At 38.2% G+C, this 26,176-nt stretch overlaps 8 protein-coding genes across 13 annotated transcripts; 4 read left to right on the forward strand and 4 right to left on the reverse strand.

Annotated features, from left to right (window-relative positions):
• Positions 1-346: 346 nt before the first annotated feature.
• On the reverse strand, positions 347-2,168 carry LOC140835927 (transcription factor MYB117-like). Its single transcript, XM_073201339.1, has 3 exons — positions 1,603-2,168; positions 1,077-1,457; positions 347-695 (listed from the first exon to the last, which is right to left on the reverse strand). Exons 1-3 carry the CDS (start codon positions 1,952-1,954, stop codon positions 505-507), a joined length of 924 nt encoding a protein of 307 aa, XP_073057440.1. The 5' UTR covers positions 1,955-2,168; the 3' UTR covers positions 347-504.
• A 1,307-nt stretch (positions 2,169-3,475) lies between these two features.
• Positions 3,476-6,154, reverse strand: LOC140836280 (vesicle transport v-SNARE 11-like). Of its 2 annotated transcripts, XM_073201677.1 has the most exons (6): positions 6,021-6,154; positions 5,782-5,892; positions 5,047-5,105; positions 4,772-4,960; positions 4,189-4,359; positions 3,476-3,921 (listed from the first exon to the last, which is right to left on the reverse strand). In XM_073201677.1, the coding sequence occupies exons 2-6, from the start codon at positions 5,873-5,875 to the stop codon at positions 3,769-3,771; spliced, it is 666 nt and encodes a 221-aa protein (XP_073057778.1). In that variant the 5' UTR covers positions 5,876-5,892; positions 6,021-6,154; the 3' UTR covers positions 3,476-3,768. The 2 variants fall into 2 exon arrangements, with proteins under 2 accessions (XP_073057778.1, XP_073057777.1); XM_073201676.1 differs by having other exon boundaries at positions 5,782-6,034.
• Positions 6,155-7,560: 1,406 nt separating this feature from the next.
• Positions 7,561-8,724, forward strand: LOC140837320 (uncharacterized). Its single transcript, XM_073203449.1, has one exon. It carries the CDS (start codon positions 7,561-7,563, stop codon positions 8,722-8,724), a length of 1,164 nt encoding a protein of 387 aa, XP_073059550.1.
• Positions 8,725-9,102: 378 nt separating this feature from the next.
• On the forward strand, positions 9,103-13,808 carry LOC140836281 (uncharacterized). 4 transcript variants are annotated; one of them, XM_073201682.1, is made up of 11 exons: positions 9,103-9,336; positions 10,344-10,530; positions 10,661-10,957; positions 11,189-11,272; positions 11,426-11,890; positions 12,221-12,356; positions 12,429-12,591; positions 12,693-12,821; positions 12,998-13,192; positions 13,281-13,403; positions 13,489-13,808. In XM_073201682.1, the coding sequence occupies exons 3-11, from the start codon at positions 10,684-10,686 to the stop codon at positions 13,600-13,602; spliced, it is 1,683 nt and encodes a 560-aa protein (XP_073057783.1). In that variant the 5' UTR covers positions 9,103-9,336; positions 10,344-10,530; positions 10,661-10,683; the 3' UTR covers positions 13,603-13,808. The 4 variants fall into 4 exon arrangements, with proteins under 4 accessions (XP_073057783.1, XP_073057779.1, XP_073057780.1 ...); XM_073201678.1 differs by having other exon boundaries at positions 9,104-9,336; positions 10,614-10,957; XM_073201679.1 differs by lacking the exon at positions 9,103-9,336 and adding an exon at positions 9,951-10,200 and having other exon boundaries at positions 10,614-10,957.
• Positions 13,809-16,398: 2,590 nt separating this feature from the next.
• LOC140836284 (probable WRKY transcription factor 4) lies at positions 16,399-19,483 on the reverse strand. The gene is made up of 4 exons (XM_073201685.1): positions 18,905-19,483; positions 17,835-18,484; positions 17,596-17,754; positions 16,399-16,916 (listed from the first exon to the last, which is right to left on the reverse strand). Exons 1-4 carry the CDS (start codon positions 19,361-19,363, stop codon positions 16,631-16,633), a joined length of 1,554 nt encoding a protein of 517 aa, XP_073057786.1. The 5' UTR covers positions 19,364-19,483; the 3' UTR covers positions 16,399-16,630.
• A 2,199-nt stretch (positions 19,484-21,682) lies between these two features.
• LOC140836286 (uncharacterized) lies at positions 21,683-22,284 on the reverse strand. Of its 2 annotated transcripts, none has more exons than XM_073201688.1 (2): positions 22,071-22,284; positions 21,683-21,918 (listed from the first exon to the last, which is right to left on the reverse strand). In XM_073201688.1, exons 1-2 carry the CDS (start codon positions 22,282-22,284, stop codon positions 21,683-21,685), a joined length of 450 nt encoding a protein of 149 aa, XP_073057789.1. The 2 variants fall into 2 exon arrangements, with proteins under 2 accessions (XP_073057789.1, XP_073057788.1); XM_073201687.1 differs by having other exon boundaries at positions 22,056-22,284.
• Positions 22,285-22,372: 88 nt separating this feature from the next.
• Positions 22,373-23,583, forward strand: LOC140836285 (uncharacterized). Its single transcript, XM_073201686.1, has 2 exons — positions 22,373-22,540; positions 22,683-23,583. Exons 1-2 carry the CDS (start codon positions 22,396-22,398, stop codon positions 23,432-23,434), a joined length of 897 nt encoding a protein of 298 aa, XP_073057787.1. The 5' UTR covers positions 22,373-22,395; the 3' UTR covers positions 23,435-23,583.
• Positions 23,584-23,654: 71 nt separating this feature from the next.
• Positions 23,655-26,163, forward strand: LOC140836283 (putative pentatricopeptide repeat-containing protein At3g01580). Its single transcript, XM_073201684.1, is given in 2 exon segments — positions 23,655-24,426; positions 24,429-26,163. Coding segments are annotated over 2 exon segments (2,385 nt in total). The 3' UTR covers positions 26,042-26,163.
• Positions 26,164-26,176: the final 13 nt, after the last annotated feature.

A 26,176-nucleotide genomic window follows, 5' to 3' on the forward strand; every position in this document is an offset into this window, starting at 1 on the left:
TCGAAATTTCTTTCAAGAGCAGTTTGTTATCTATACTTTTCAACCCAACTGTTTGTCGTGGATTTGAGTAGTTGTACTTGGAAGGAGGTATAATATTGGCCTAGTCTCCCTCTTAAATTTTGTTATATAAATCGAGAAAATTGTAATTTCTGTTTTGTATATTCAACCAATTGTATGTAGTTAAAATTTAATCTTAATCTACTATATTTGATTTTAATCGTTTTTTTCCCTCACGAGAATACTAATATAAAATAAATCATCGCTGACCTAAAAAAAAAATAACTAAATTTATAAACAAACCACTGAAAGTTTGAAAGTTACTTGAAAGATACAAAGATCAGCTGAGAAAATAAATGTCCAAAATATAAAAAAAAAAAAAACAAATGTGCAAAAGATATGTAACAATTAAGCTAGTGCGTACTCTCTTTAAATACAATTGATTAACTGTAGTTATCATTTAGCAAGCATGTTTCCTCGGTAAAATTGGGAAGTTTGATAGGGTAATTATGAGGTTCCAACTCCAAGAAAATCTATAAAGAGAGGCGTCGCCGTAATACTGTTCTGAAAACGGCATGTTTCCTGGTACTCATCTGAAACCTGCAGTGATGCCTGAGCAAAATATATTTTAGATGATGAAACAGAAATATCGTTCTGTATCTTTTCTCCGAGCTGTGGCCATCGCCTTTCCTCCCAGCCTGCCAGTCGTCAGCAAAACATTCATTTCGTCGGTAAAATATTTCGATCCATACACATGCATGTTTTCTATATCTACATACGTTACTGCAAGAAAGGGCAATTCAACCAAAATTTCGTACTTTAAATCAACAAAAATATAATCTATCAAGGCGGAGATCAGTATGGAGCGAGGAGTGAAATTGGGTACTTAATCCAGATCAACTATACATTGATGCAAATCGACATGAAATGACCTGCTGGGGTGCTATCTAAGGTTTAGTGGGGATAGTGAAAGAAGAATGGCAAGCCCCATCTATCCTGTACGTTTTCCTCTTAACAATGTGAATGCTGTATAGTATATATCGATCGTTTCATCTGATGCTGGTATGTGAAACCCTTACCAGGAAACCTGGAAAGCGGACGAATGGCATGACTTGACTCCAATATCTGTACTCCGGGATCGATATGCTTTCTGGAAACGAAGCTAGGAGTCCGTGCAACACTAGATTTTGAGTATTCATCCATCAATAGTGCAGACGGCGTACTCCGTTTTCTTTTCATGCTAGATTTTGAAAACTCTCTATATTTCCGAGCCGTTACAACATGCCAGTGATTCTTCACCGCGTTATCTGTTCTGCCTGGAAAAAGCTTGGAAATCAGGGCCCATTTGTTTCCATATTCTCTTTGAGCTTCCATTAGTGTTTCCTCTTCTTCTTCACTGAAAGCTCCTCTGTTGATCTTTGGGTTAAGCTGATTATACCATCTTAATCTACAGCTTTTACCTACAAACCAACCATTACTCAGGCTAAAGATTCATATACATACATATGATTGTATGTATATATATATATATATATATATATATATATATATATATATATATATATATATAGGTTAGCGTGCAGTTACTCCTCAGTTAATTATCACCTGATCTTCCTTGTAGTTTCTCGGCTATGAGGTTCCAGTTCTGAGGACCATGCATGGCAACAAGTTCTCTCAGCTTGGCGTCTTCTGAAGTTTTCCAGTGCCCTCTAGAACATACTTTTGGCTTCCCAGTTTTGGGTTTCTTGCTAAAATTTTCGCTAGGGTTTCCTCGATCACGAATGAAATTTGTGCAAGTTGTTGCACTTCTGAGCACATCTGCTTCTGGGTTTTCATCGGAGAGTTCAAAGCATCCATTCCTCATAACAAAGTAGCATCTTCCTGCAGTATTTAACTCCCTATGGCCTTCGATCGAGACGACGGCGGATACGCCACCAGTTTGCTGATGCTGCTGCATGGAGCCTGTATACAAGAAAATGAAGTTGCAATGATTCGAGAGATCACACGCAAATTGGAGTTTTATAAAATTACGGTGTCGGATTAATTTGCATCACAGAGATTGGGAGGAGTTAGTGATCCAGGGAGGGCCTGGTGGTTTTCACCGACTGGCCAGTAGGGATGACTCCTACTTTGACTTGTTCTCTCCCCCTCCATAAATGCAGTGGTAGGATTATAATGCACCAAAAATGGGTGCAGTCTTTTACGCATTTTTTCCCTACTGGTCATGCATGAAGAAAATTCTATTATTTATTTTGATTAAATGAGATATATTTCAATGCATAACTTGTTCTAAAATTTTAATGATCTGCATACAAATAAATATTATAAGGTTTTTGCCTTTTCTTTTTCATGGTATAACTGAAGAGGTGATATGCATCCAAATACTTCCTCATTTTTAAATTTTTATAGAAAAATAAATGTTCACCATTTTCTTGCAAAAGAAAAAATTGCTATATGATCGTTTTTTGTTTTTTGTTTTTTTGCAGCTGAACTAAACCAATTGATGAACCAAAAAAAATATTTTCAGTAAAAATTAAAATATCTAAACTTTGCCATAATATTTCCCCCAACAAGGCATATGAAGCTAGCTAGAGGTGAGGGTGACGACATGTATTTAACCATTACATCGGTCCCTCAGCTATGATCAAACTGAATTTAGTGTTGGTACGGGCACCTACTGCTAGACTTCAACTAATTCATATTTAATTACTGATTTCTTCTCAATATTTTCATTAAATTATTATTTTTATTTTTATTTTTAAAGAGAGATTATTATTGACAGGTTTATTATGTTATCCATCAATCGTATTTATTTTTGTGCTCGTCATTGAGGCGATGCTTACTTTTTGGAAATGATGAAGTATATTAAACGGTATATCCAATATTGATGAGCATGATTGATGGACAACATATGCTAAATTCAAATACTTCTCACGCGTCGATATAAAACAGAGATATCACTATGAGCATAATTTCCTGCATGAACTAAGCTATGTATTCTCCTTGGCCAAACTCCAAATTTTCGGCTCCAGATTCAACACATTACGCAAACACATTAACATATAGCGTAGACTGGAATAATAAATAGGATAATGTTTTTACATTGATATGATAAAAGTAGTAAAATATGAATGCGGTGTAGTTTAATAGGAAAATATTTTGCTAATTGTAATAAAGTCGTACAGTGTAGATATAAATTTTAGTATTCTAACATACTCATCGTAGCTCGTGGTAGTGAATGGTTAACAAGACAGCAAATGCAACAACCAAACTTGGTCTCTGTATAACTAAACAAGGCTGCGCGGGCTAGCATTGTTGTATATTTGGATTTAGCCATTCCAAGTGTTCCATCTATATCACTTTACAGCAGGAGAAAAGAAGGGAAAGTTTTTATGATAAATTATATATACACGCAGAGAGCAGGAAACGAGACAGTGAGACGAGGGATTTTGTTTATCTATAAACATAAAAAGACAAAAAAACAAAATGGCCGCACCAATTTAATTTTTGCCAATCAAAAGCTCAAAAGAGGTCACATATCTGAAGTGCGATAATTTAGCCCCGAGTTTGAATTTAGAATTTACAACACAATACAAATTACAGTAGAATAGTTTCATAGTATAATCACACCGAAGATAAAATTCATTGACATTAAAGAGCAACACATCAAGAAAAGGCGTTAAAACTCTAGAGTAGTTGGATTATGGCAAGATAAACTAAAAAAAAACTCCATATATATACTTCACGACTCCAAGAAAAATATGGTCCAGTTCACTTGGAAAATTTGAAATATAAAACCACAGCAATAGCAATAACCAGCACTACGATTATGGAACCAATAACCCACTTGTTTCGGTCCATCCTCCTAGATATGTTGGTCATAATTTTCTTGCTCCTGCTTATATTGTCATCCACGCCATACATCTGAACGAGAAAAAGTCAATGTTACTTAAATCCATTCAACACTTAAAAACCCCATATCTTCAGCATCACTAGCTGGGAATTAGATATTTCAGGCAGATACAAATATGTGCTGATGTGCAGAAAATGGAAAAGGGATTTTAGGCCTTCTTCAAGCGAGAAAAGGACAAGGGCAAATCAGATAAGAACCAGGACACAATAAACTATTTTTCCACCAAACAATTACGGCAAAAAACTGCATCTTAATGTTAGCAAATGAAGAGGTAATACCGTATCATTAGCATGTAAGAGAGCATGCCGCTGTCCATGTAAATCTTGAAGAAGAGACACACCGAGCTCTTCTGTCTCCAGCATTACCCTTCTGCTGTCTCGGATCCTGTTGGTGGAATTGTTCAATCTTTCAGTTGACATCATCAGTCTTTCCCTTTGATTTGCTGATGCCTGTGACCATCACCATGAGAGCGTGCACATATCCATATAGCAAAACAGAAGAGTAGAGCTTGATCCTCTTATGATTTGTTACAAATTAAAGTATTTCTTTTTCAAAGGAATTACGTGTTCTATTTACATAATTTGGTGAAGGGAGTAGTGTTGTTTATGTCAAATTAGTCCATAAAGCCAAAGCAGAGAACGCGTACGAAATCATTAAACCGAGAGCCACATCAGGAAAAAAATTTACAATTTGTTGGTTCCCTAAAGAAATTGAGACACATCCGTGACCAAGGTGGGGTAAGCACTTGTTCATTTGAAAATTCAGTCAGCCAAATTATGTGTGAAAAGCGGGGAAAACTCCGAGAAGGTGAAAATGAACAGAGGAACTGGGTGATGGCATCCTTAAAAGACACGAACATACCGTCAATGTATCAGCCATCCCTGCCTCCAGTAACTCATCTCGAGCAGCCTGGTTTAAGTTCGTTGAAGCAATTCGTTTTACCTCACTTTTCAAATTGTTCAGATCAGATTTAAATTCTCTCAGCTTTGCAAGAAGAACTGCCTTTATATTTGGTTGCAAACCACGGGCCTCAAGATCCATCTTCCGGATCTAAAACATTGTCAATCCAGTCTCAGAAAAAAAATCCAAGAAAAACAAAAGGAAGAAAATAGCTTAGACAATGATTCAAGGTGTACCAAAGAATCAGCCTCATCCAGTCCCGTTTTTATTTCCAAAATCTTTTGCTTCCTTTGTTCTGCAAAGATATCATATTTTGACAACAGCGGGAGACTCGCAAGAAGGAAAAAAAAAAAGAGTATACATCACATTTTGAACTGCTGTAAAAAAAGAACAAAAAGAAGCATATATGGGGGATAAAAATCATCTACTGCTATGTCATTCAGCTTATGTTGCAGTCAAACTTCAAGAATCACGTGGTAAAAAACATCACTTAAAGCAAGCATCCATCCACATGTTGAATGATGAACATCATAGAGATGAAGAACTTACCAACGCCACCCCCTCAGAAAATAAGCATGCGCACACAAAATGTCATCGGATAGAACAAGTAGAGACAAGGATTCATTTGCTGGAAATGAAAAGTTTGCATCGAAGTCAAACTAAAAATACCAGAGTTCCTAGACACAGAATCTGGCTCAGACTAAAAGACCATATATACCAAAAGAACATCTCTTTGCATCGTATTCTAACAATGGGCAACTTAATTTATAATCGTCGCGCGGCCAGGTAACACAGGCAAAAGAAAATCAAGTTGATTCCTCCACAAATGTAGGTTAGAAATCGAACTGCAGTCATCGTGTATCACGAATCACACCTCATCACGTAATATTTAAACATTGTTAGACGGGCACCAAAGAAAGCAAACAATAAATCATCGTTTACTAATAGATAAATTTAGGGCTCAAGCAGACCTCCATCGAGTACGGCGGCGGACGAGCACTTCTTCGATAAATTAGCAGAGAGCTCGCAGTATTGGCGCTCGTAACCATCGAAAACCTCGCCCATCGTTAACCTTTCTGATTCTATCGAAAATCAACGCAGAAAAGAAAAGTTCCAATCGGATGTTCGAGTAGTTGTTAATGATGCGCTTACGATCTCGAAACTCAATTATGTAAACAAAAATTGGCAAATGATGAAGAAGAAGAAGAACCTGGGGGAATTGGGGAAAGCACTGCGGTCGATCCGATTTTTGTAATTTCTTTATAAAAAAGAAAAACAGAAATTGGTTGGAATTATTTCATCTGAACAATACGACAGCGTTTTCGGCTACGACCAAAATTTCTGATTCATTTTTATTGAAAATTGTTCACAAACAACTAGTATTAAATCCTTTTTCGTATTTGGTGTGATGTAACACCGTATTCATTTCTCCCAATGCAACTCCAACATGAAATCCTTGAGATTATACATTTTCTTTTTTTTTTCTTTTTTTTTAAAAAGGATGAAATAATTACGTAGATAGATTAGTCCAAAAGTGGGGTAAATTAGTTTGGTCGTAAATATCTCTTTATTATTTTCATATGAAACAATTAATTTGGTTATAACATTGAGGGATGAAAGTAAATAATCCAACATAAGAAACAGAAGAGGTGTCACTTTGCCTAGCATTGTTACTCTTCCGTGTCTTTTCTTTTGTTAATCCAAATCAAAATGACCGTACAATAAATACATAATTTTGAAATTCCGCGTGAGATGATGGAAATGTCACGATGACAAGAAATATATTTAAATTGTAAATTATTTAAACTTGCTTTAGATGTTGACATCGACCTTGCCATTGGAAAAATCGTTCTCCTTCACGTCATGACAAAAAATGGAAAATTTACGTTTGTATCCAAAGATTTCCCATTTTGTTTTTAGATTAGTGGCTAGTTTTGCATGCTCTGTTAATCAAGGTTCATTAACTCAACCGAGTTTAGGTTTTGTGGCATCCAAGTTAATGACAAGTACAGTTAATTACATGCGTGCGTAACTCATTTTGCGTCTTATATTATATTATTAAACTTTGAGGTTAATTAATTGTGTGAAAAGTAATTCTTATAGATGGATGGATGCATGCAATTAATTATCAAGCATGGCCAAGTTTAATTAATTATATATTTTAATATATATCCTGTTGATTACTTAAATACAGCAAGTCTTTTTCAACGAGCTGATGATTTCTAGGTCTTTTGTCATGCTCCAAAATTATATATTAATCCATTATTATTATTATTATTATTATTAAAAACTCAAGAAAGAATGTGTAACAAGCATCTCAGCAAAAACATATGTATAATATTTAACACAGATTACGCATATTTGACTCAAATTTATTGAAGTTGCAATTAAATTTGAAAATAAAGCTCTAACAAAGGGTAGACGATGATTTTGAACTCTAAATTAAAAGTCTTAACATAGTTTATTTTCTATAACTTGACAAAATTCAAACTTATTCTCAAAATTCAATTTTTAAGAAGGAAAAAAAAACTTATAAACAAGACCTTGTGCAGATCTTAGACAAAATAAAAAAAAAATATAACTAAAATAGCATTAGAAACAGAAGAGTCTAAACAAAAGACGACCAATTCAGCCTTCAGCCTCTCAGCTGGCAAGATCTTCCTTCTTTGTTTATATATAGAAATGCAACCGTTCACCACATCAACTCAAACATCATTAACCAACAAGAAAATTAAGCTAACAAAAGAAACATGGCGAGGAAAAGAAAAAATAGCGAAGCCGTGGATGATCATGAAAATATTAACTGCAAAGAATGGAATGCTGCCTCATGGGACGAGATGGTCAAGGAGGCGGCTGCAGTGGCGGCACTAGGCGGAGTCCGGAGAGCACGGAAACAGTTTGTTGGCGTTCGACAGCGGCCATCTGGGCGGTGGGTGGCCGAGATAAAAGATACCATACAGAAGATAAGAGTGTGGTTAGGCACGTTTGACACGGCGGAGGAGGCTGCCAGGGCATATGATGAGGCAGCGTGTTTGCTTCGTGGGGCGAATACCAGGACGAATTTCTGGCCGAATTCGTCTAATACTTCATCAACTCCGGCCTTGCCTTCAAAAATTACGAATCTTCTTATCAGCAGGCTTAAGGCAAGAAATAATGTCTTAACGTCCAACTCAAATCCAGTTCCTTCGGCGGCGGCCTCATCCTCTTCTTCTTCTTCAATACCTTCATATAATCATGATGATAAGCAAACAATGGAGTACTCAGATGATTCAGTGCCTGATTTTTCAGAATCCCATTTCACTGATTTTCTCAACGAACCTGCAGATGAAGATTATGCCCTGGAAAACAGTGGCATGATTGTTTCCGAAGGTTATAAATGCCCGAATTTCGAATCATGCACGACACAAATTGATCAGAGCAACTGTAAAGTCTTTGAACAAATTCCTGATAATTTCCTCCAACAACTGGAGATGGACAATAGAAGTGAGAAAAATGATACCAGCCTGGAACCAGTGGACTTCCAGTTCGTTGATGAAATCATTTCGATTGATTACTCGCCTTTTGAAATTACTGAAGAAATTTCCAAAGTACCCATGGATCAAGAAGATGAACCCTCGATCCTCAGTGACGCTATGAAGAGAATGAATTACGAGAGGAAATCTTCCGCGTCACTTTACGCGTTTAATGGGATCCCCGAGTGCTTGAAACTGAAGATGAAATCTTCATCGGACAGGTCCGATCAGCTCACCAGGCTTCGAAATGCCTGTAAAAACCAAGAAGAGATGACACGCAAGAAAGATGAGCAAGAAAAGGTGATTGGACAAGACGAGAATTCCGAAGATTTGTTGAATCCAGACGGGGAACTGTTGCTGTGGAACTCAATTGATCTTCCGCCAATCTGCTTTGTGAACTAGCTCTGATTGACAATTTAGATTCTAATTCTGATGATTTTGTTGGTTTGTTTTTACACGTTTCGCTTCTCGTGGAAAGCTATGAAATTGCTTCATCTGTGGAGGGTTTTGCACCATTCTTTAATCATGTTCAAATTCCAAGACAAAGTCAGAGGATACGGAGGATGTACTAATAAATCAGGGTATTTAATGATTTATTTATTTTTAGATTTAAAATCGTTTTATTTATTTCTCAAAATAACTTGATGCCAATCTGGTCGTGCTGGCTCAATGAATCTAAACCGATTGATAATATACCAGTAAATAATATTTCTCTGGCTATTATGTTTTCGTCTTGTCTTTGCAAAATTCATGGCTACCTGCCATAGAACCGAGAAAAGTGGCAAGACGCTAAACTCAGCCAACCACGTTAATTTGACCGTCTCCCCCCTTTCTTTATCTTTTCTGCAATATATACACACATGGATACTTTTAGAGCAAGAAAATCTATGAAATAAAAATATCATATTAAAGAAAGACTCGATTTTTATTCGAGAAGAGAGACAGAGGGAGAAGGTTTTGAATTGGAAATCGGGATTGCCCACATCTCCTTCTCCCCCAGAAGCTCTTTTTAAGGTCTAAATCTCACCAGACATGCATAGATAACACGTGCACACAAACGTGTGTGTATCTTTAGGCAGTGTTCTTAATTTTTTTTTATCTTTCTTTGTATTGAGACGGGGTGGTGGTGTTTTGTGATTCAATATGAATTTTGCCTCTACGGGACTTATCTTTTTGTGGATTTTTTTTTTCTTTGCTTAATTTGTCGTCTGTTGTGATAATATTATGTTGATTTCTGTATTTTTTTCCATGCACTTTCAAGAGAATATGAAGGGAGTTTTGAATTTACGGCCTTTGCTTTATTTGGGTTGGTAGTGCATGGAAATTTATTCGGATTCTTATCCGGCATTGAATTGTGAATTATCTTGAAAATTTCAATTTTTATTTCATGGGGCTTTCAAGATTTTGTATGGTCTTTCTATTTTCTGTGTTCTTGAAAGCGACAATGATATTTGTTGTGTTTATGTGTATTGCGTTGAACTGAGGCACATCCACACATTTGCTTCTTGTGAACCTTTTGTTTCTCTAGTTGTTCTTGTATTGCTTATTGGATGAAATCCAGCTGAGTGGCCAATAGGGAAAATAAAGTTCATAATTTATTTATTTATGATTATGATAAAAAAGAAAGTTTCGAGCCAAATCATGTTAAATTCACATCCTCTACTGAATTCGTGGTCCGGCCCTGCTTGGCTGCTTGTATTTATCATCAACTTCTTTTCTACCATACCATATCTGATTAATTTGACTCGACCTTTGAAAGTGACATTCCAAAATCATGTTCTCAAAACTCTCTACTGTTTTATCCATTTGCTGTTTAAGAACATACTTTGAAACAGGCAATTAAAGTGGTTGTATGAGATCATGATGCTTTTGTATTCAGTTAAGTATTAAGTAATCTCGTGGGGGACATTGAATTTTGTTCCATCTGGTTTGCCCCTGATATCTGTTATCTTTGTTTACTAAGAGATGGGGCATTGAGTTACTGATTTGAAATATCTTTCTGTAATCTCGTTTCTCCGAAGGTCTGAAGGGGAGTGGAGTGTACAATTTGGTAGGATTCATTACTTCCTGAAATGATTAGCAAAGGAGAGCCCACCAGAGAGAGCTAGTATATGCTTATTCTGATCCAGGAAGGCAAAATATAAATTTACATTTGCTGGATGTTGTACAAAGTTAGCGAGAAAGGGCCAGGCAAGGATACTTGAAAAGGTTCGAAATTTTATGCGTAATTTTTATAAAAATGCTAGTCCCGTTCCTCTAACTAAAATAAACCTGATTTTCCGGGTCTGTAGCTGCTTAGGACGTACGGACATAATTATTGTCTTCAATATTGTTGTAGAGATACGAGGCTGATATACGGTTATGGGTGCTTGTGTCTCCTCGAATGCTATAGCAAGTACTCCGTCGAAAACTGTTAAAGTAAGAAGGAAACGCCGTGGACGTGCCAGAAGGCATCGTTTGAATTCAGTTACAGATGGAAACGTAAAAAGGAAAAGCAATGCCGGTGCTAGAGTTTCAGATTTTGCTGTTAGTGAGTTTGTGCACACAACTACGACCTGCAGAAGATCTGAGGTCTCAAACTCCACATTCCACCTCACTCAGTTGCAATGGCACCATAGCCAAATTGATGCTAATGGTATGTATGTCCTCTAAGCTTCTTAAACTCGGATTTTCTGTGAAGTTGAACGTTTGAAGCATAATTTTCTCATGTTTTACAAGCTGTGATGACGTAAATTAAATATAATCTACCCCACGTCCTCATCTTGAGTGTACTGAGTAGTCTGTAGGAATCTTGACTGAAGTTTCAAACTTCATTAATTACAGAATCATGACGAATTGAAATAATGGAAGATTTATGCTTTTATAGGTTTTTGTCCGGAAGATAAGTGGTTTGACACTCTCAGCTTACTAGAGTCTGACTCGGACGATGACTTTAGCAGTGTACATGGAGGTAAACAACATCAAACTTTTTTCTCTGTTAAGAAAAAGGATGATTTAACGAGCTTTCTTTAAGCTGCTGGCATGGACAACCATATGTTTGTTATTAAATTTGATAGAATAACACGTTTTATTTGTTAATTCCAAGCTGCTTCGTCTTCTGTAGATTTTTTTCCTGGTGTCCCCAATGGACAAGTGCTTCAATATGAAACTTCATCGTGTTTTGTGGACAATAAGCGCAGCTCCAAAGAATACCATGAAAGATTCTTGAAAATAGACGTGAGCACAGAGGGAGTGAAGGAGCCAAATGAGTATACCCTTGTAAATACCTATGGAAAAGAACTGCTTGGTTTATTTAAGAACGACGAGTCTGATATGAAAAGGAAGAAAAATTTAGATCATGCCTATGCAAGTTTCAAGGTTGCGAAAGATGAGAAGAAAGAACATGAGGAGAAAAGTACAGACAGCTTATTGAAGTCAGTCTTGCCTCAATTAGCTCATTCTGTAAGTTTCAACGACATGATCCACCTTGACTCGAGCTGCGGCACACAATCTCATAGAAAGAAAGCAACTGTTATCAGGCTCTCTGTTACGAGGACATCTGTTGATGGAGTTGATGCTAATGAATTTTGTACGTATATTTTGATTGTGTTTGTTGAAGTTTAAATTATTGATTAAGAAAATCTTTGAAGCGAGTGGTAGATGTTCGAATCTACTGAAGCAATTAAGGTGGCCTTGGGTAGTTATTTTATGCTCATTTGTTTGCCAATACCCATCACATGCACGTGTATACCTTAAATTATAATTTCAGGGGCATTCAAAAATATAAAATTATCGCCTGCTAGACTTCCTATGAGTTCTGCTCTTTTTAAGCAGTTTCTAACAGTGTCAATAGCAAAAAAGAATCATGTCTCCTTATAACGTAATCTTATTTCACTGTCGTTATTTTTGGTTAATCTAGGTGCATCGACAAAGTATTTGTATCGTCCAAGAGTGGCACTTATGATTCCATGTTGTAAAGAAGAAAAGGCAACTCCTGGAACTTGGTCTGAGATTGAGCCTTCAACTTTTAAGCTGCGTGGAGAAAACTACTTTAGGTATGCTGTTATGAACACGAGAGGTTTTGGAGCATCGACATTGTTGCTTCCTTGACAGTTTACTTTTTGCAGGGATAAGAAGAAATGCAATGCACCCAGTATGAGTCCGTACACTCCAATTGGTGTCGATATATTTACGTCTCCCAGAAAGATAGACCACATTGCACAGCACCTTGATCTACCTTCTATAAAGGCAGACACGAAACTGCCTCCACTTCTGATTGTCAACATTCAGGTGATTTTGTGCGATATTCAAACGTTTTAGGTTTTCTTGGCGCTGGAGATGTGATGAAAACAGAATTTCTGTAATCTGACACGGGCTTGGGTTTGTGGCAGCTGCCCACTTATCCGGCACCAATGTTTCTTGGTGACGCCAATGGAGAGGGCCTGAGCCTTGTACTGTATTTTAAACTTTCCGAGAGTTTTGAGAAAGACGTATCTCCACAGTTTCAAGACATGATCGAGGTAAATATGTTATTCGTTTTAGCTTTCAGCAGTAGCCCACCCCAACCCCTCTCTCTGTAATGTACATGTGCTTATTCTGGTGTGTACTCATGCAAGATATACATGCTCTAATGGTGACTAAAGGATCGAGCATTTTCAGCTGTACATTTTTGTTTTTCCCCTCGTTTTTGCTGTAGAGATTGGTGGATGATGATATGGAAAAGGTTAGAGGATTTGCGAAAGAGGCAACAGTCCCATTCCGGGAAAGGCTAAAACTTATGGTGGGGGTGGTAAATCCAGAAGATCTGGTCTCGTGTTCCACTGAAAGAAAACTTCTGCATGCCTATAATGAGAAGCCTGTTCTTTCTCGCCCTCAACATAACTTTTATCAGGTGGAACATCTTCCCCTTGCCCTCCATGTCACTGCAACTCTACCAATAACAATATCTGCTTTCATTTTGATATTTCTCTGTTCTGTAGGGCCCCAACTACTTTGAGATCGATCTTGATATTCATCGCTTCAGCTACATAGCAAGAAAGGGACTTGATGCATTTCGTGAGCGTTTAAGAAATGGAATTCTCGATCTCGGACTAACGATTCAGGTTCACTACATTTTCCCAACTCTGTGTAGAAATGACTTCAACTTGCTAACTGTTTACTAAGTCTTTCATTTTTTTCAACAAAAAGGCACAGAAGCCAGAAGAATTACCAGAAAACGTTCTTTGCTGCGTGAGATTGAATAAGATTGATTTCGTTAACCATGGCCAAATACCCACAATTGTAAGGCTGGATGATGACTGATGCTACACTCCACACTCGGATTCGTCGTATACATGGGATGAATTTATTTAGTAGCTTTTTCGAAGGAAATGTTGAATGAAATGCTTGGAGATACCACGTTTCTGAGTCTAAATCGTCATCTTCTTGGAATGTAAATATTTCTACGATTCTTGAATTCATCATATGTAATAAAAATAATAACATATATTATATATTTTATTCCTTCTGGTTTTTGAGAAGCTTTAATTTATAAACACAGCCATCAACCTGGTGACATTCAGAATCTCTCTAAAACATTCAGTCCTTGTGTAAATAAACATGAAACAAATGAAGGATCAGGGTATAAACGTAAACCTAAAACCATAGTGCATAAATGGGAAAATTTGGATTTTAAGAAGTAATTCATGGGAAAAAAAAAACTTGGATTTAATTAGTAGAAATTCACTTTACTGGCGGATACCTAGGAAGCTGGTACTTTTTGCATCAGCATTCTTGAGCAATTTGAGAATGTTTGCATCATGAATCTGCAGAAAATTTAGTCTGACGGTACTTTTCGTCTTATTTTGAGATCAAGATCAAGTCTTGGGTTGATTTTTTTTTTTTTGACCTTGATAAAAGCGAGATCTATGAGAACTTGACCATGTTTGCTATACTCCCTTGAAGCTGTTTCTTGAGATTGATACAGTAATGGCCCTGAGAAACTACCTTTCTTCTTCCTATAGCCATAATCCTATTCAAATTCAGAGAACGAATTATCATTAGCATATATATGTCAGTTGATGCTGATGAAATGATAAATCTAAGTATCTCACCGCTGGTAATCCCTTCGGCTCATAAACAGTAGATGGATCAAAAGAATCACACACACTAAAATGCATCTGTTCTCCTAGAATGGCATTAATCGCGGCTCATAACCATGGAAATTTGCCATTTTCTTGCCAATCTGAGTTCATAGTATCATGAACATGCAACACACTTGATGGTTCCGTAGGGAAAAACATGTAATCTTGTAATTATGTCCTCTGTTTTCGCGGTTTAACCCATTCAAAATTTGACTGGAAAACTTAAGCGGAAGTGTACCTGAAGCCATATTTTTGAATTTTTAAAACGTGTCTTGATATTTTAGATTTATGTGCTCTTTCCTCGAGAGAAACTTTTGGTTTTCTCTACTAAACTATTTTCTTAATGGGGAATAAAATAGAGAACGTGATGAGGACCATGAACCATATATATAAATAATGTTTCATTATCTTCTGATATTTCTGTTTTAGTCCATCATAAAAAAAAAATTACACTTATGTCTCTACACATTAAAGCCCCACAACGCCCGCATGGGCTTAGCTCAGTTGGTCAGCAGCAGTAAATCTTGGAGCAATAACCAGGGATCGAGTCTCGTAAGCGACAGTGTGGGAGTTAAACTCCCTCCAATGAGGGGGAGCTCCTTGTGCGCGTCGTAGCATAAGGTCTAGCTGTTGCTGATTGGCTGAGTCACCATGATTTACCTCCTCTCACATTCCTGTCGGGCCGGGGGTGAGGGGCGCCTAAGGTGAGCAATTTCACTTTTATTGGAGCAATTAAAGGCCCACAACCTATTAGATACATTAAAGTCCAATAACCCAAAACCTTAGTTGATCACCCATAATAGTAGTGTGCTCATGAAACTGTTTGGGTGGTAGTCCCGTAGCAAGCAGATCTGCAACCATAGAGTGAAAGTTTGTACGGATATGCTCAATATACAACTTTCCACTCTGAATTTTTTCTTTAACAACCAGGAACTTGATGTTTATACGTTTTACTTCGTCGAGCTCATGTTGTTATTGGAATACATAACGGTTGATTTATTGTCACAATATATTTTTAGTGGTCTTTCAATGTCATCAACAATGCGCAGTCCCATGACAAAATTTTGCAGTCATGTTCCATGATTGGATACCTCATAACACGTCAAAAACTCAGCTGCCATGGTGGAAGAGGCTATAAGTGACTATTTAGCACTCTTTCAGGAAACGGCACCTCCAGCAAGGAGATAGATGTAGTTCGACGTAGATTTCATACTATCTTGGCATCCAAAAAAATCGAGTCAGTATAACCAAAGAAAATACACGTGTTTATTATTGTTATTTAATGAAGATACGAACATACGTGTACATTCACGCAATTCTATTAAGGTTTTAAAATTTATTATTTGTGTATTATTTATGTTATTCATGGATGTTAATTTACTCAACTTAAAATAAAAATCGGCACAAAAACTCATATTAAATTGTTTCATAACTCTATTTTAAAACGGATCTCGTATCCGACTTTTGCTGATGAAACGTCAAATGCAGGTGATTCTTGCCTTGTTTAAACTGATACAACCCATGACCCGATCAAACCCATCAAAAGAATCCGACCACCGCAAGATTCTGAGTGGACCCAGATGGGTATACGGGCCAAATGTTGGAGGAGTAAAATAAAAAGAAACACCCCTACAACAAACACCACCAGCTTCATTGCAGTTGGTTTTGAAAAAACAAAAAAGAAAAGAATCTGACGCCAAAGATAAACTAACAAAGAATGGGGGAAGAGAGAGCGGAAAAGGGTAAGTCAAAGATTTTCATGTCATTCCTTGTTTCTGTCATCTTGTGTATTTTTGTTACGAGATATACGGGGAAGACATTTGCAGTTCGTGGGTCCGATAATCATGTTTATTTGCTTCTGATTCTTTGCGTTTGTGAAATAATGCACAAGAAACGAAAAACGGCCGTTGAAACTTGAATTATTGTTTCACAATATTCACTATACGGTGTATATTTTATCATATGCATCACATGGTTTAGTCACAAGAAAAGAGGATATTAAAGAGTTTTCACAAACTCATAACTAGCGCATGTAACATCTTTTCAGTCGACATATACATTATCATAGATTACAAATAATTATTCTTGACACTAAGCATGTTCCCATGGAGTACCTAAACACGAGTGCAAAAATTTTAGCATATAAAGGACTTTACAGATCCAACATAATATTACAAATGCCAGAAGAAACCATCGGGATTTAAAGATCAGGCGGCTATGATTTGTTCTTCTTTGAGCTGTAGAGTCATCGGGATTTGGTCTATAGTCCCAAAATTTATTTCTTTACTTGGCGTAGGATTCTTAGCAACCATTTTTTGCCCCTTAAACTGGTGAGAACTGGTATTGCCCGAGCCATGGCTGCTGTACTTTCCTGCTGGGATATCGTGATTATGTTTGCCCTCGTACGTAGTAATGACACATTTGGGGTCAGCTGAAGCTCTCTCGACATGTTTCCTAACGTCACAACCAGAATATGTGCACCTATAATAACTCCTGCAGAAAGGTTTGACATTATTTGATTATAACCTTGAAAGATCGAGGGGTACACGGGCTAGTACTTGACAAAAAAGTTAGGTTCTCGTTGAATTGTCTACAGCAATCGATGCTTAAATCCAATAAATTAATCAACCAAGTCTTTGAGATTGAACTCGAAGGCCAATTTGGAAAGCAATTTCAAACTGCTGAAGTAACACAAATTTATAAGGTGTTTCCAATAAAAATTATTTATCCAGAGTTGAACATACACGAGCAATAAGATTAGTGATTAAAACTTGTTTATGACATATGCTAAATCAAGATCATGTCCCCTTGGGTGCATATTTATCGGGTGAGAGGAGGTTCAGGTGACTATTTTACATATTCATGGGGTGGCGAAACCTATATTTTCAAGAGAAGTGCACTTACGGAGCAAATGTTAACCCAAAATCCTGAGCAGCCTAAAATTCCTAGCGACAAAACAAAATCCCCTGACATGAAATTCTCTCAATCGAGGACACAAGATATCATCATCCGATGTCCCTTGTATTTATCAGAAGATTCAGCATAAAGAGATGTTAAGATCAAAAGTAAATATTAAACACAACTGTGGTCAACTAGTGAAGTTGAATACGATTTAGTTTAAGAAACACAACATGACAACAATATTCATTTCTATATTGATAAATGGACCAACCTTGGATGAGGATTCCCCTTAACTACTTTCTGTCCATATTTTCTCCATCTGAATCCATCATCCAAAAGATCAACTTCACTTCTAGCCTGAACGACAATCTTTGAATCTGTAACAATTTGTTGTGATGAAGCTGGCATTGATGATCCAATATCCACATTCCTGCATTTCAAAGGAAGAGTATGTCATCCGAGAAAAATGATTAAGGAAGTGAGACAAGAGAAACAAAACAACCATTTTACCTTCTTTTGGCAATTGATTCGTCATTATCCCCATTTAAAACTACTGCAGTATCTTTCAATTCCTCACTGTGACCAGTGACAGGAAGATGCTCAAACGACTGTTGAGTGGTTGCTGGAAAACTTACAGCCTCGGAAAAAACGGGCTTCACTTGTGAATTTACTGATCCATCGAAACCAGAATTATCCATTCCCCGTTTATTGGGATGGGGCGGATCATGCTTGTGCTCTCCTTTGTACGTAATCTCAGATACATGACCATCGACCCCTCTTTCAACCTTTTTCTTAACAGGACAGTTAGGATGTGTGCATTTGTAGTAGCTCCGAGGACATTCACTGGCCTTCACATGCTTCTGGCCGTATTTTCTCCAGTTATAACCATCACTGGCCGGTTTATCACCAGCAACAGAAGCAGCTCTTTTATCGGATAGCGAAATATCAGATGACTCGACTTTTGAACTCTCTGGTACTGCTGGTAAAACACAGGTCTGCTGTGCCGAAGATTCTTTTGGTTTAGAAGAATGACGGTGCTCCAATGCTTCTGTAGATGACGAACGGTGAAATTCTTCTTGCATCTGCATGTAAGATTGGGATAGTGCCGCCTGAGCTGTCACATGAGCTAAAGCCTGCTGGTGCGACATTCCAAATGGGCTCTGCACAAAATTTTAAAAAAAATCATTACTTTAGCCGGCCAATCCAAATTCTGAATCGCTTAACCAAAGAATTTCCCACTGAACTCAAGACAAGTAAAACGGTTGGAATATTTCTATAAAAGAAAACAAAGCTTCCAAAAATGCAGACTCGAACATACGGGCACAGAATTGAAGCGAACGTGAAATCTGAGATTTCTAACCTTGTGAAACTTAACCGGGATTGCATTAATTGCCATTTCAAATACAAGGTGACAAATCCTTTACAATTATCTTAAGAAACAAATCCTTAAAGTGAGACATGCTTATTCAAGTTTGAATATTTATTTCAAGAAATCCCAAGTAAACTCGACCATCCAACAACTAAGAATCTAGAGCAAATGACCGACATAATGGAAAGTTAACTCCGGATCGGTAGCTTACGTTTAGTGGGGACAAAAACCCAGGTGAATTAAGCAATCCAGAAGGACTCAATCCCGGCGGAAACATGAAGAGTGGGCTCAAACTCTGAGGCTCCGACGGCTGAGACTGCGGCTGAGCCACCACTAGATTCATAGGCCTATTCCGTTTATACCCACCACCGCTCTCACTATTTTTCTCATCATTAGAAAAACTCCCCTCTCTCACTTCTCTCCCTGAATCTTGACTCGATAGAAACCCCGGCTTCCCCACGACCGGCGAAGCCATAGCTCCCGCTAAAAGCTGAGAGAAAGAAAACGGACCCTGGTCCCCGAGGTAGCTCGACACTAGCGTCATCGGACCCGGGCTGAATCCAAGACCTGACCAGTTAATATAGAGAGCATCCATGGAGCCACGTGGGGGTACCGAGATCGTCGGCTTGGATTTAGAAGCCGCCGACACATCTTCAATAGTCTCACCCATTTCTTGATCTCTTGTTCTGGGAAAATCTAAAAGTAGATAAAATCCCAACAAAATATGATTTTTAATATTTAATTGCAGTAACAATAAGTATGTTTCTTCTCTGTTCGTCTTCTTATTGACTCACCATCGCACGATACACACACACGCATTTCTGTATATATATATTATATGTATCTAGCATTAACTGCTAGGTGGGGTCCGTTTCAAATTGTTTTTACATCAAATAAATGAGCCATCAGTTCTCCATCATCTCTGCAAATTAAACATTTGACGGTAAAGTCGATCCTGGGTGTGCCCCACACCCAATCAAGGGTCAAGATTCAATCATGAGGGGTGAAATTTTTTTAAAAAAACAAAATAAAATGGGTCAGAAATTTTCTGGCCCTTGGATCTGCCCGTGCAGGCACTGCCTGCACGGGCAGCATCGAATTTTCCCATTTGACTACCAATCCATGCCCTTGTACTAATTGTGGTGTCATGAAACTCAATATAATCGTTAAAAACTTTTTTAGAAAAAATCACAAAAACTTATACCAAATCATTTCATGAATCAATTTTGTTAAATATATCTCATATATGACTACCTAAATTTTTTTATGCAAAAGTATTGTTTTCGCTCTAAATTAGGATGACAATAAGTCGAGTTTAGATATAATTTCATTTACTCCATTTTCATCTTCACTTGTTATATAAATCATCATTCTCATCTTCATATTCATCCACATCGGATATTCAATTTTATCATCATCATCCTCGTCTTCATATTGTGGAAAGATTGGATATTAATACTCTGCCCAATATCATATTAACACCTATTAATGACCACCAACCATGTGAATGTGATGACTAGCACCACTATCAATAATCCTAGTGGAATATAAATTCGAGCAGGACAAAGGGTAAGCACCTGCCAAATTAACAGATGGGGTACTGGTAGTGTCCTTTGGGAGAATCTTATTCAGGAGCTTCAAGATCTCCGCATACAGTTCAGCGGTGAAAATAGCACCAGGCGAACCAGTGGAATTAGAAGGAGCTGCAGATTCAGAGTCACTGGTAGACATATTTGCATTTTCCAGTGGTTTGAAGCGTTTTGGAGGACCATCCTTGTTATATTTAATCTGTTGGCCACGACCATGACCCTTATAAAGACGGTGACCCGGTGGGCATCCAAGTTTTTAGCAGTTTTCCTTGGTATGCCATGTCCAGTGACAATACTCGCACGTAAGCAAAGGATTATTGAGATGCTCGTAAAAAACTGAAGAAGCGGGTTCAAACACTGGAGAAGTTGCAGTCATCAAAGACCTATGAGATTCTTCCTGTGAAAGTATTGCAAAAGCTTGTCTAATAGATGGAAGAGGAAGAGGATTCATAATTAGAATTTGGCTGCGAATCTGGGCATAGCTATCATTTAATCCCATAAGAAACTGTAATAATTTATGTTGCTGATCATGCTCGATGCATCTACATGCAGGGTCACATTCGAATGTACAGGCAAGGCTACAAATGAACCAAATTCATCCCACAAGTTTTGAGTAATATGTCGAAATCATAGTACTTCCTTGTGTTAACCGTCCAAGTTCCCAATGAATCGAAAAAATACATGATCCATTAACCTTGTCGAAGCACTCTTTCAGATCATTCCAAACTATCACAACATCTGTTGAGTAAACTATGTCACCAAAGATCTCCTTCGACACAGAATTCATGATCCAAAGGAGAACAATGGCGTTGCATCTCTCCCACTGCAACAAGGTAGGAGAAGTTGCCTCGGGTCGCCTGCAACTACAATCAATAAGCGCCAATTTATTCTTAGCTCGCAATCCAATGAGCATAGCTTGACTCCACACTGCATAATTCTCAGATCCAGTGAGTAGTTCATTGATCAATGTGATGCCTGGAGCATCCGAGGCATGAACGCAGAGCAGATCATTCACATCAAGTCTGGTCGCCATATAAAAACACACACACACACACAATCGAAGCGAACGGACAACGATTGGAGAAAGATGTTGATCGGAGAAGAACATGCGATCGAAGACAAACTAAAATTAAAAAATACCAGATTATCCGCAGATCGGCGGGAGAGGATCTATCTGAAACCATGTTAAAGTAACAATCTGTGATGATAATTGTTCATCTTCATTATGCTAATCTGAAAAAGGAGTGCCAAGTTACAAAAGGAAGCTACTGCTATGCCTATTTATACTCTTCTACAGTATAAGAGAAGAACGAAATTTTAGAAAGCAAAATCGACTTTAACACCAACTATTTCTGTTCATCAACATGGGATCAATGAATGGCCCAACCAAATGTTCCACATTACAATGGGATGGACAAAACAAACTTGGCAAAACTCAACACAAGGATGATTGGTAAACAAGACAACCGGTTCATCAACGAGCAAGAACTAGCAGAGCAGGAGACACTTCCACTAGGTCCATTAGCTGGTGAAAATCCGAGAACACCACCAGGCTTAGATGGCGAAGGTGCTGGAGTGAATGATAAAACTGGGATGACTGTAGGTGGAGCAGTAAGTGGCGGAAATTGCTGTCTTCCTGCAAGGCAATATTTATGGTGAAAATGAATAGTCAATGATAATTGTGGAATGTGGATCATTGAAAAGGTTGCCATGTGAACCCAAATATTGAAAACAACAAACAACCAAAGGAGCTGGCAATAAAAGTAAACAAACTGTTAGAACCAGTACTCTTTGAAGGCGCAGGTGCAGGTACAGGTGGATCTTCAACATTGACTGCCAATTTCATGCCTGAGAAGCAGAAACCTTTACCGCTGATGAAGTAGTAAGTCCTTGTCACGTTTAGTGGAACCACGTCCCTTCCAGCACCGGTAGTCCAATTGCGGAGGAAATTGGACAGAATGGGATGTAATGAGAGCATCTCGTGGTCTGTATTCAACCTCATTTCTCACGTAAAAAAGCACGATATACATCCTCTTATCAATGGTACACTATATTTTATATTATTTTATGAATTATATACTACACTTTTCTGGGGGAAACTGTGTGTGTCACCATGGAAGCTTGCCTTTTCTCCTCCAATTCCTTCACAAAAACCATTGAAGTTCTTCCCCAAGTAAGGGCTAGGATCCTCACTTACAAAAGGAAAAGGCTGAATCAGTATCAGTCTAAAACACACGCGGCTCCTTTATCTCTATCTTGTACGTGTAACAATTCAGTGATTTCTTAATTTATTACATCTTCTGTCCTAATTGGTATTGTTTTCAAGTAATAATTATATGCATAAACTTGAAGTTTATCATATCAATTGTCGGAAATGAATGGAACTGGTGATAATCACAGGTTCAACATCAGCATCACCTCGAGACGAAGAAAATCCTTTCGTCAAATCCGACTGGCGCGCTTTCCGAGCAAGACTCGTAGCCAACGAATCACAATCCATACGGCCCGGACATCAATCCGCCGATCAAAACGCTCCTGCCAGCCCTCATACGCCAATTCCGTTTGGATCCAAATGGGCACACACGATCCACGAACCGGAAAAAGGCTGCCTACTCATTGCGACAGAGAAGCTAGACGGTGTCCACATCTTTGAAAGAACCGTGATCCTCCTCCTTTCCACCGGCCCCATCGGCCCGACCGGCCTCATCCTCAACCGGCCGCCACCCATGTCCATCAAAGAAATGAAGTCATATCCGTTCGACGTTTCGGGGACTTTTTCAGATAGGCCATTGTTCTTCGGAGGGCCATTGGAAGAAGTGATGTTCTTGGTAAGTCCTAAGGAAGAAGGAAACACAGAGATTGTGGAGAAGAGCGGTGTTTTCGAGGAGGTAATGAAAGGGTTGTACTACGGGACTAAGGAAAGCGTGGGATGTGCGGTTGAAATGGTGAAAAGGGATATGGTGAAGGTCGGGGAGTTCAGGTTCTTTGATGGATATTGCGGGTGGGATAAGGAGCAGCTGAGGGATGAGATTAGGGCCGGGTATTGGACTGTGGCGGCTTGTAGTTCTGGTGTTGTTGGGCTTACAAGTGTGGGACATATTGGGCTTTGGGAGGAGATTCTTGGTCTTATGGGCCGAAGGAAAGTGTCCTGATCCTGATTGACAACTTTTTTGGGCTTCCTTTCTCTTGTTGTAACTTGTAAATATAAATGTAATTGATGGACGTATCAAATTCAAATGATCTCAAGCTACTCTGTTGTTTTGTTGCTGAACAGTCGAATAAAGTTTAATCCTTTCATTAATTTTCTCTGCAACAATGATTTTGTTCTAAGATGCTGATTTTTTCAGATTGTGCAACTCTGTGCGCAAAAATATGAGCTTCATCTCTTGTGGGATTCCAAAATCACTGGAAAAATCTTGCCTTTTACTCTCAAGAAAAGTCCATTCTATCTATTTTTCTAAATTAACCCCCGAAAATCGAAGCTCTGATTCATTGGCCAGCCCCGCAAGATTTGCATCTCATTTGGACGACTGTTTAGACCCCAATTCCTTAAAGAAGCTGCATGCTTGCATGATCATACGGGGTCTTGAACAGAACTCAGTTCTTGGCTCCAGGAGTCTATGTCCCTGTGCAAAATTCAATCTTTTTACAGAACCCAGATTGGGTTTTAACAAATTTATCAAGGGCGATATACCCCTTTGGAACTCAATTATCGTGGGATACTTCAGAGCTAGTGAGTATGGCGATGTTTTAAGATTGTGTGTTGCATTGAGGCAAAAGAATATTGGAATTCATAACGCAGCGATTATTTTTGGGTTGAAAAGTTGTGTTAAGTTGGGCCGTTGTGAATTTGGAATGAATGTTCATGCGGATGCCTTTAAATTCGGACTGAGTAATGATCGATACGTGGGTTCATCATTGATTGGATTTTATAGTAAGTGTAATCTAATGAGGGAAGCGGCTAAAGTGTTCGATGAAATAACTGATAGAGATGTTGCTGCCTACACTTCCATGATTGCAGGATATTCTCAGCTTGGGGATCATTGTGTTTCTCAAGCTTTCGCAGTTGCATGTGACATGCAGAAGAATGGATTTGACCCTAATAGGGTGACTTTGGTGAGTTTACTACAATGCGCGTCGCGGTTGGTTCAGTTAATAAAGGAAAAATGATACATGGTTATGCGATTAGAAGAGAAATTGGTGGCTTAGATGAAGTTTTTGAAACAAGCCTTATGGATATGTACGTAAAGTGCAGTCATCCGGATAGGGCTGCTGTAGTGTTTGACAGGACTAACAAACGGTCTATTGGTTCTTGGAATGCTTTGATTACTGGTTATCTTCGGTTTGGACGACAATTAGATGCTTTGAATCTCTTTCGCCAAATGGTCCGTGAGAATTGTGGTATTGATTCAATTTCCATAGTGAATGGACTGTTGAGTTGTGCTGGTTTGGGGTATTTTCTTTTAGGAAAAGGTATTCATTGCTTTCTGATTCGAAAAGGAATCCATTTCGATCTAGTCGGTGCCACAACTTTGGTTGATATGTACTCAAAATGTAAGCATATAAGGGGAGCCACGAATATATTTTACAAAACCAAGGTCAAGGACCGTATCTTGTTTAACGTGATGATTGCAGGTTATCTAGACAATGGATTTGTGTTAAGAGCCATGGAGACATTTCATGAAATGGTCACTAAGTTTGTTATGCCAAATGCAAGTACCATTGTCATAGTGCTTTCTGCAATGTCTAACACAGAGGAAGACAAAAGGAAGGGCCAAAGTATTCATGGATACATTTTCAGGCATGGACTCGAAGGAAACACTGAAGTAGCAAATCAGTTTATAAACATCTATGCGAGATGGGGTGTCATTGAAACAGCTAGAAACGTGTTTGAAAGGATAAAGATCAAAGATACTGTCTCATTTACATCAATGATCACAGGGTATGCGAATCTTGGTCTTTCTAATGCAGCAATGGCTCTATTCCGGTTGATGCAAAAAGAAAATCTGTCCCCAGATTGCGTCACTTTCACAAGTCTGTTTCAGGCTTTGAACCAGCTTGGATCTGTTACATTAGTAAGAGAAGTACATGGTCATCTGTATCGAGTATTTCTGGAGAATGACGTGTTATTAAAGAATTCCTTGATTACCACATACAGTAAATGCGGAAAATTAGAAATGGCATGCAATTTGTTTGAGAGCATGGTTAAGCACGATTTATCATCATGGAACACTATAATAGCTGCATATGGGATGCATGGGAACGGTATTAAGGCACTCGAACTGTTTTCCCGAATGAGAAAAGAGAAGGTTTATCCCGATGAAACAACATTAAAATCAGTACTCTCTGCCTGCAGCCATTCTGGTTTAATAACAGAAGGGTTGCATATTTTCAACACCGTGATTGAGGAATACTGTATAGTTCCATCAGAAGAGCATTATAGTTGTGTCGTGGACTTGCTGGGACGTACAGGGGAGCTAGAAGAAGCTTACAATCTTCTTAAATGTGTACCATTATCACAGAAGACTTCGATTCTTGGAGCTTTGCTTGGTGCTTGCAGAGTTCATGGGAATTTTGAGATTGGTGAAAGAGTAGGAAAATGGATATTGGACGACGATTCTTGTGATGCAAGTGCATATTGCTCAGTGTCGAATCTATATGCCGGAGGGGGGAAATGGGATGAAGTGGCAGAATTAGGATCTGTCGCGAAGAGAAAAGGATTAAAAAGGACCCCTGGATATAGCATTGTGAACTTGTGAATTTCAGCTAAACGCAAGCCTATGGATTGTGAACTTTCCATTTCTTATCCATCAGCAAGTCCAGTGGCGGAGCCAAGAATCTGACGTTACCCAGACTAGAATTTAAACTCTAACTTTCTTTAATATATTAAATTG

The sequence above is a fragment of the Primulina eburnea genome, chromosome 7, assembly GCF_022965805.1.
Source record: "Primulina eburnea isolate SZY01 chromosome 7, ASM2296580v1, whole genome shotgun sequence".
Lineage (NCBI taxonomy): Eukaryota > Viridiplantae > Streptophyta > Magnoliopsida > Lamiales > Gesneriaceae > Primulina > Primulina eburnea.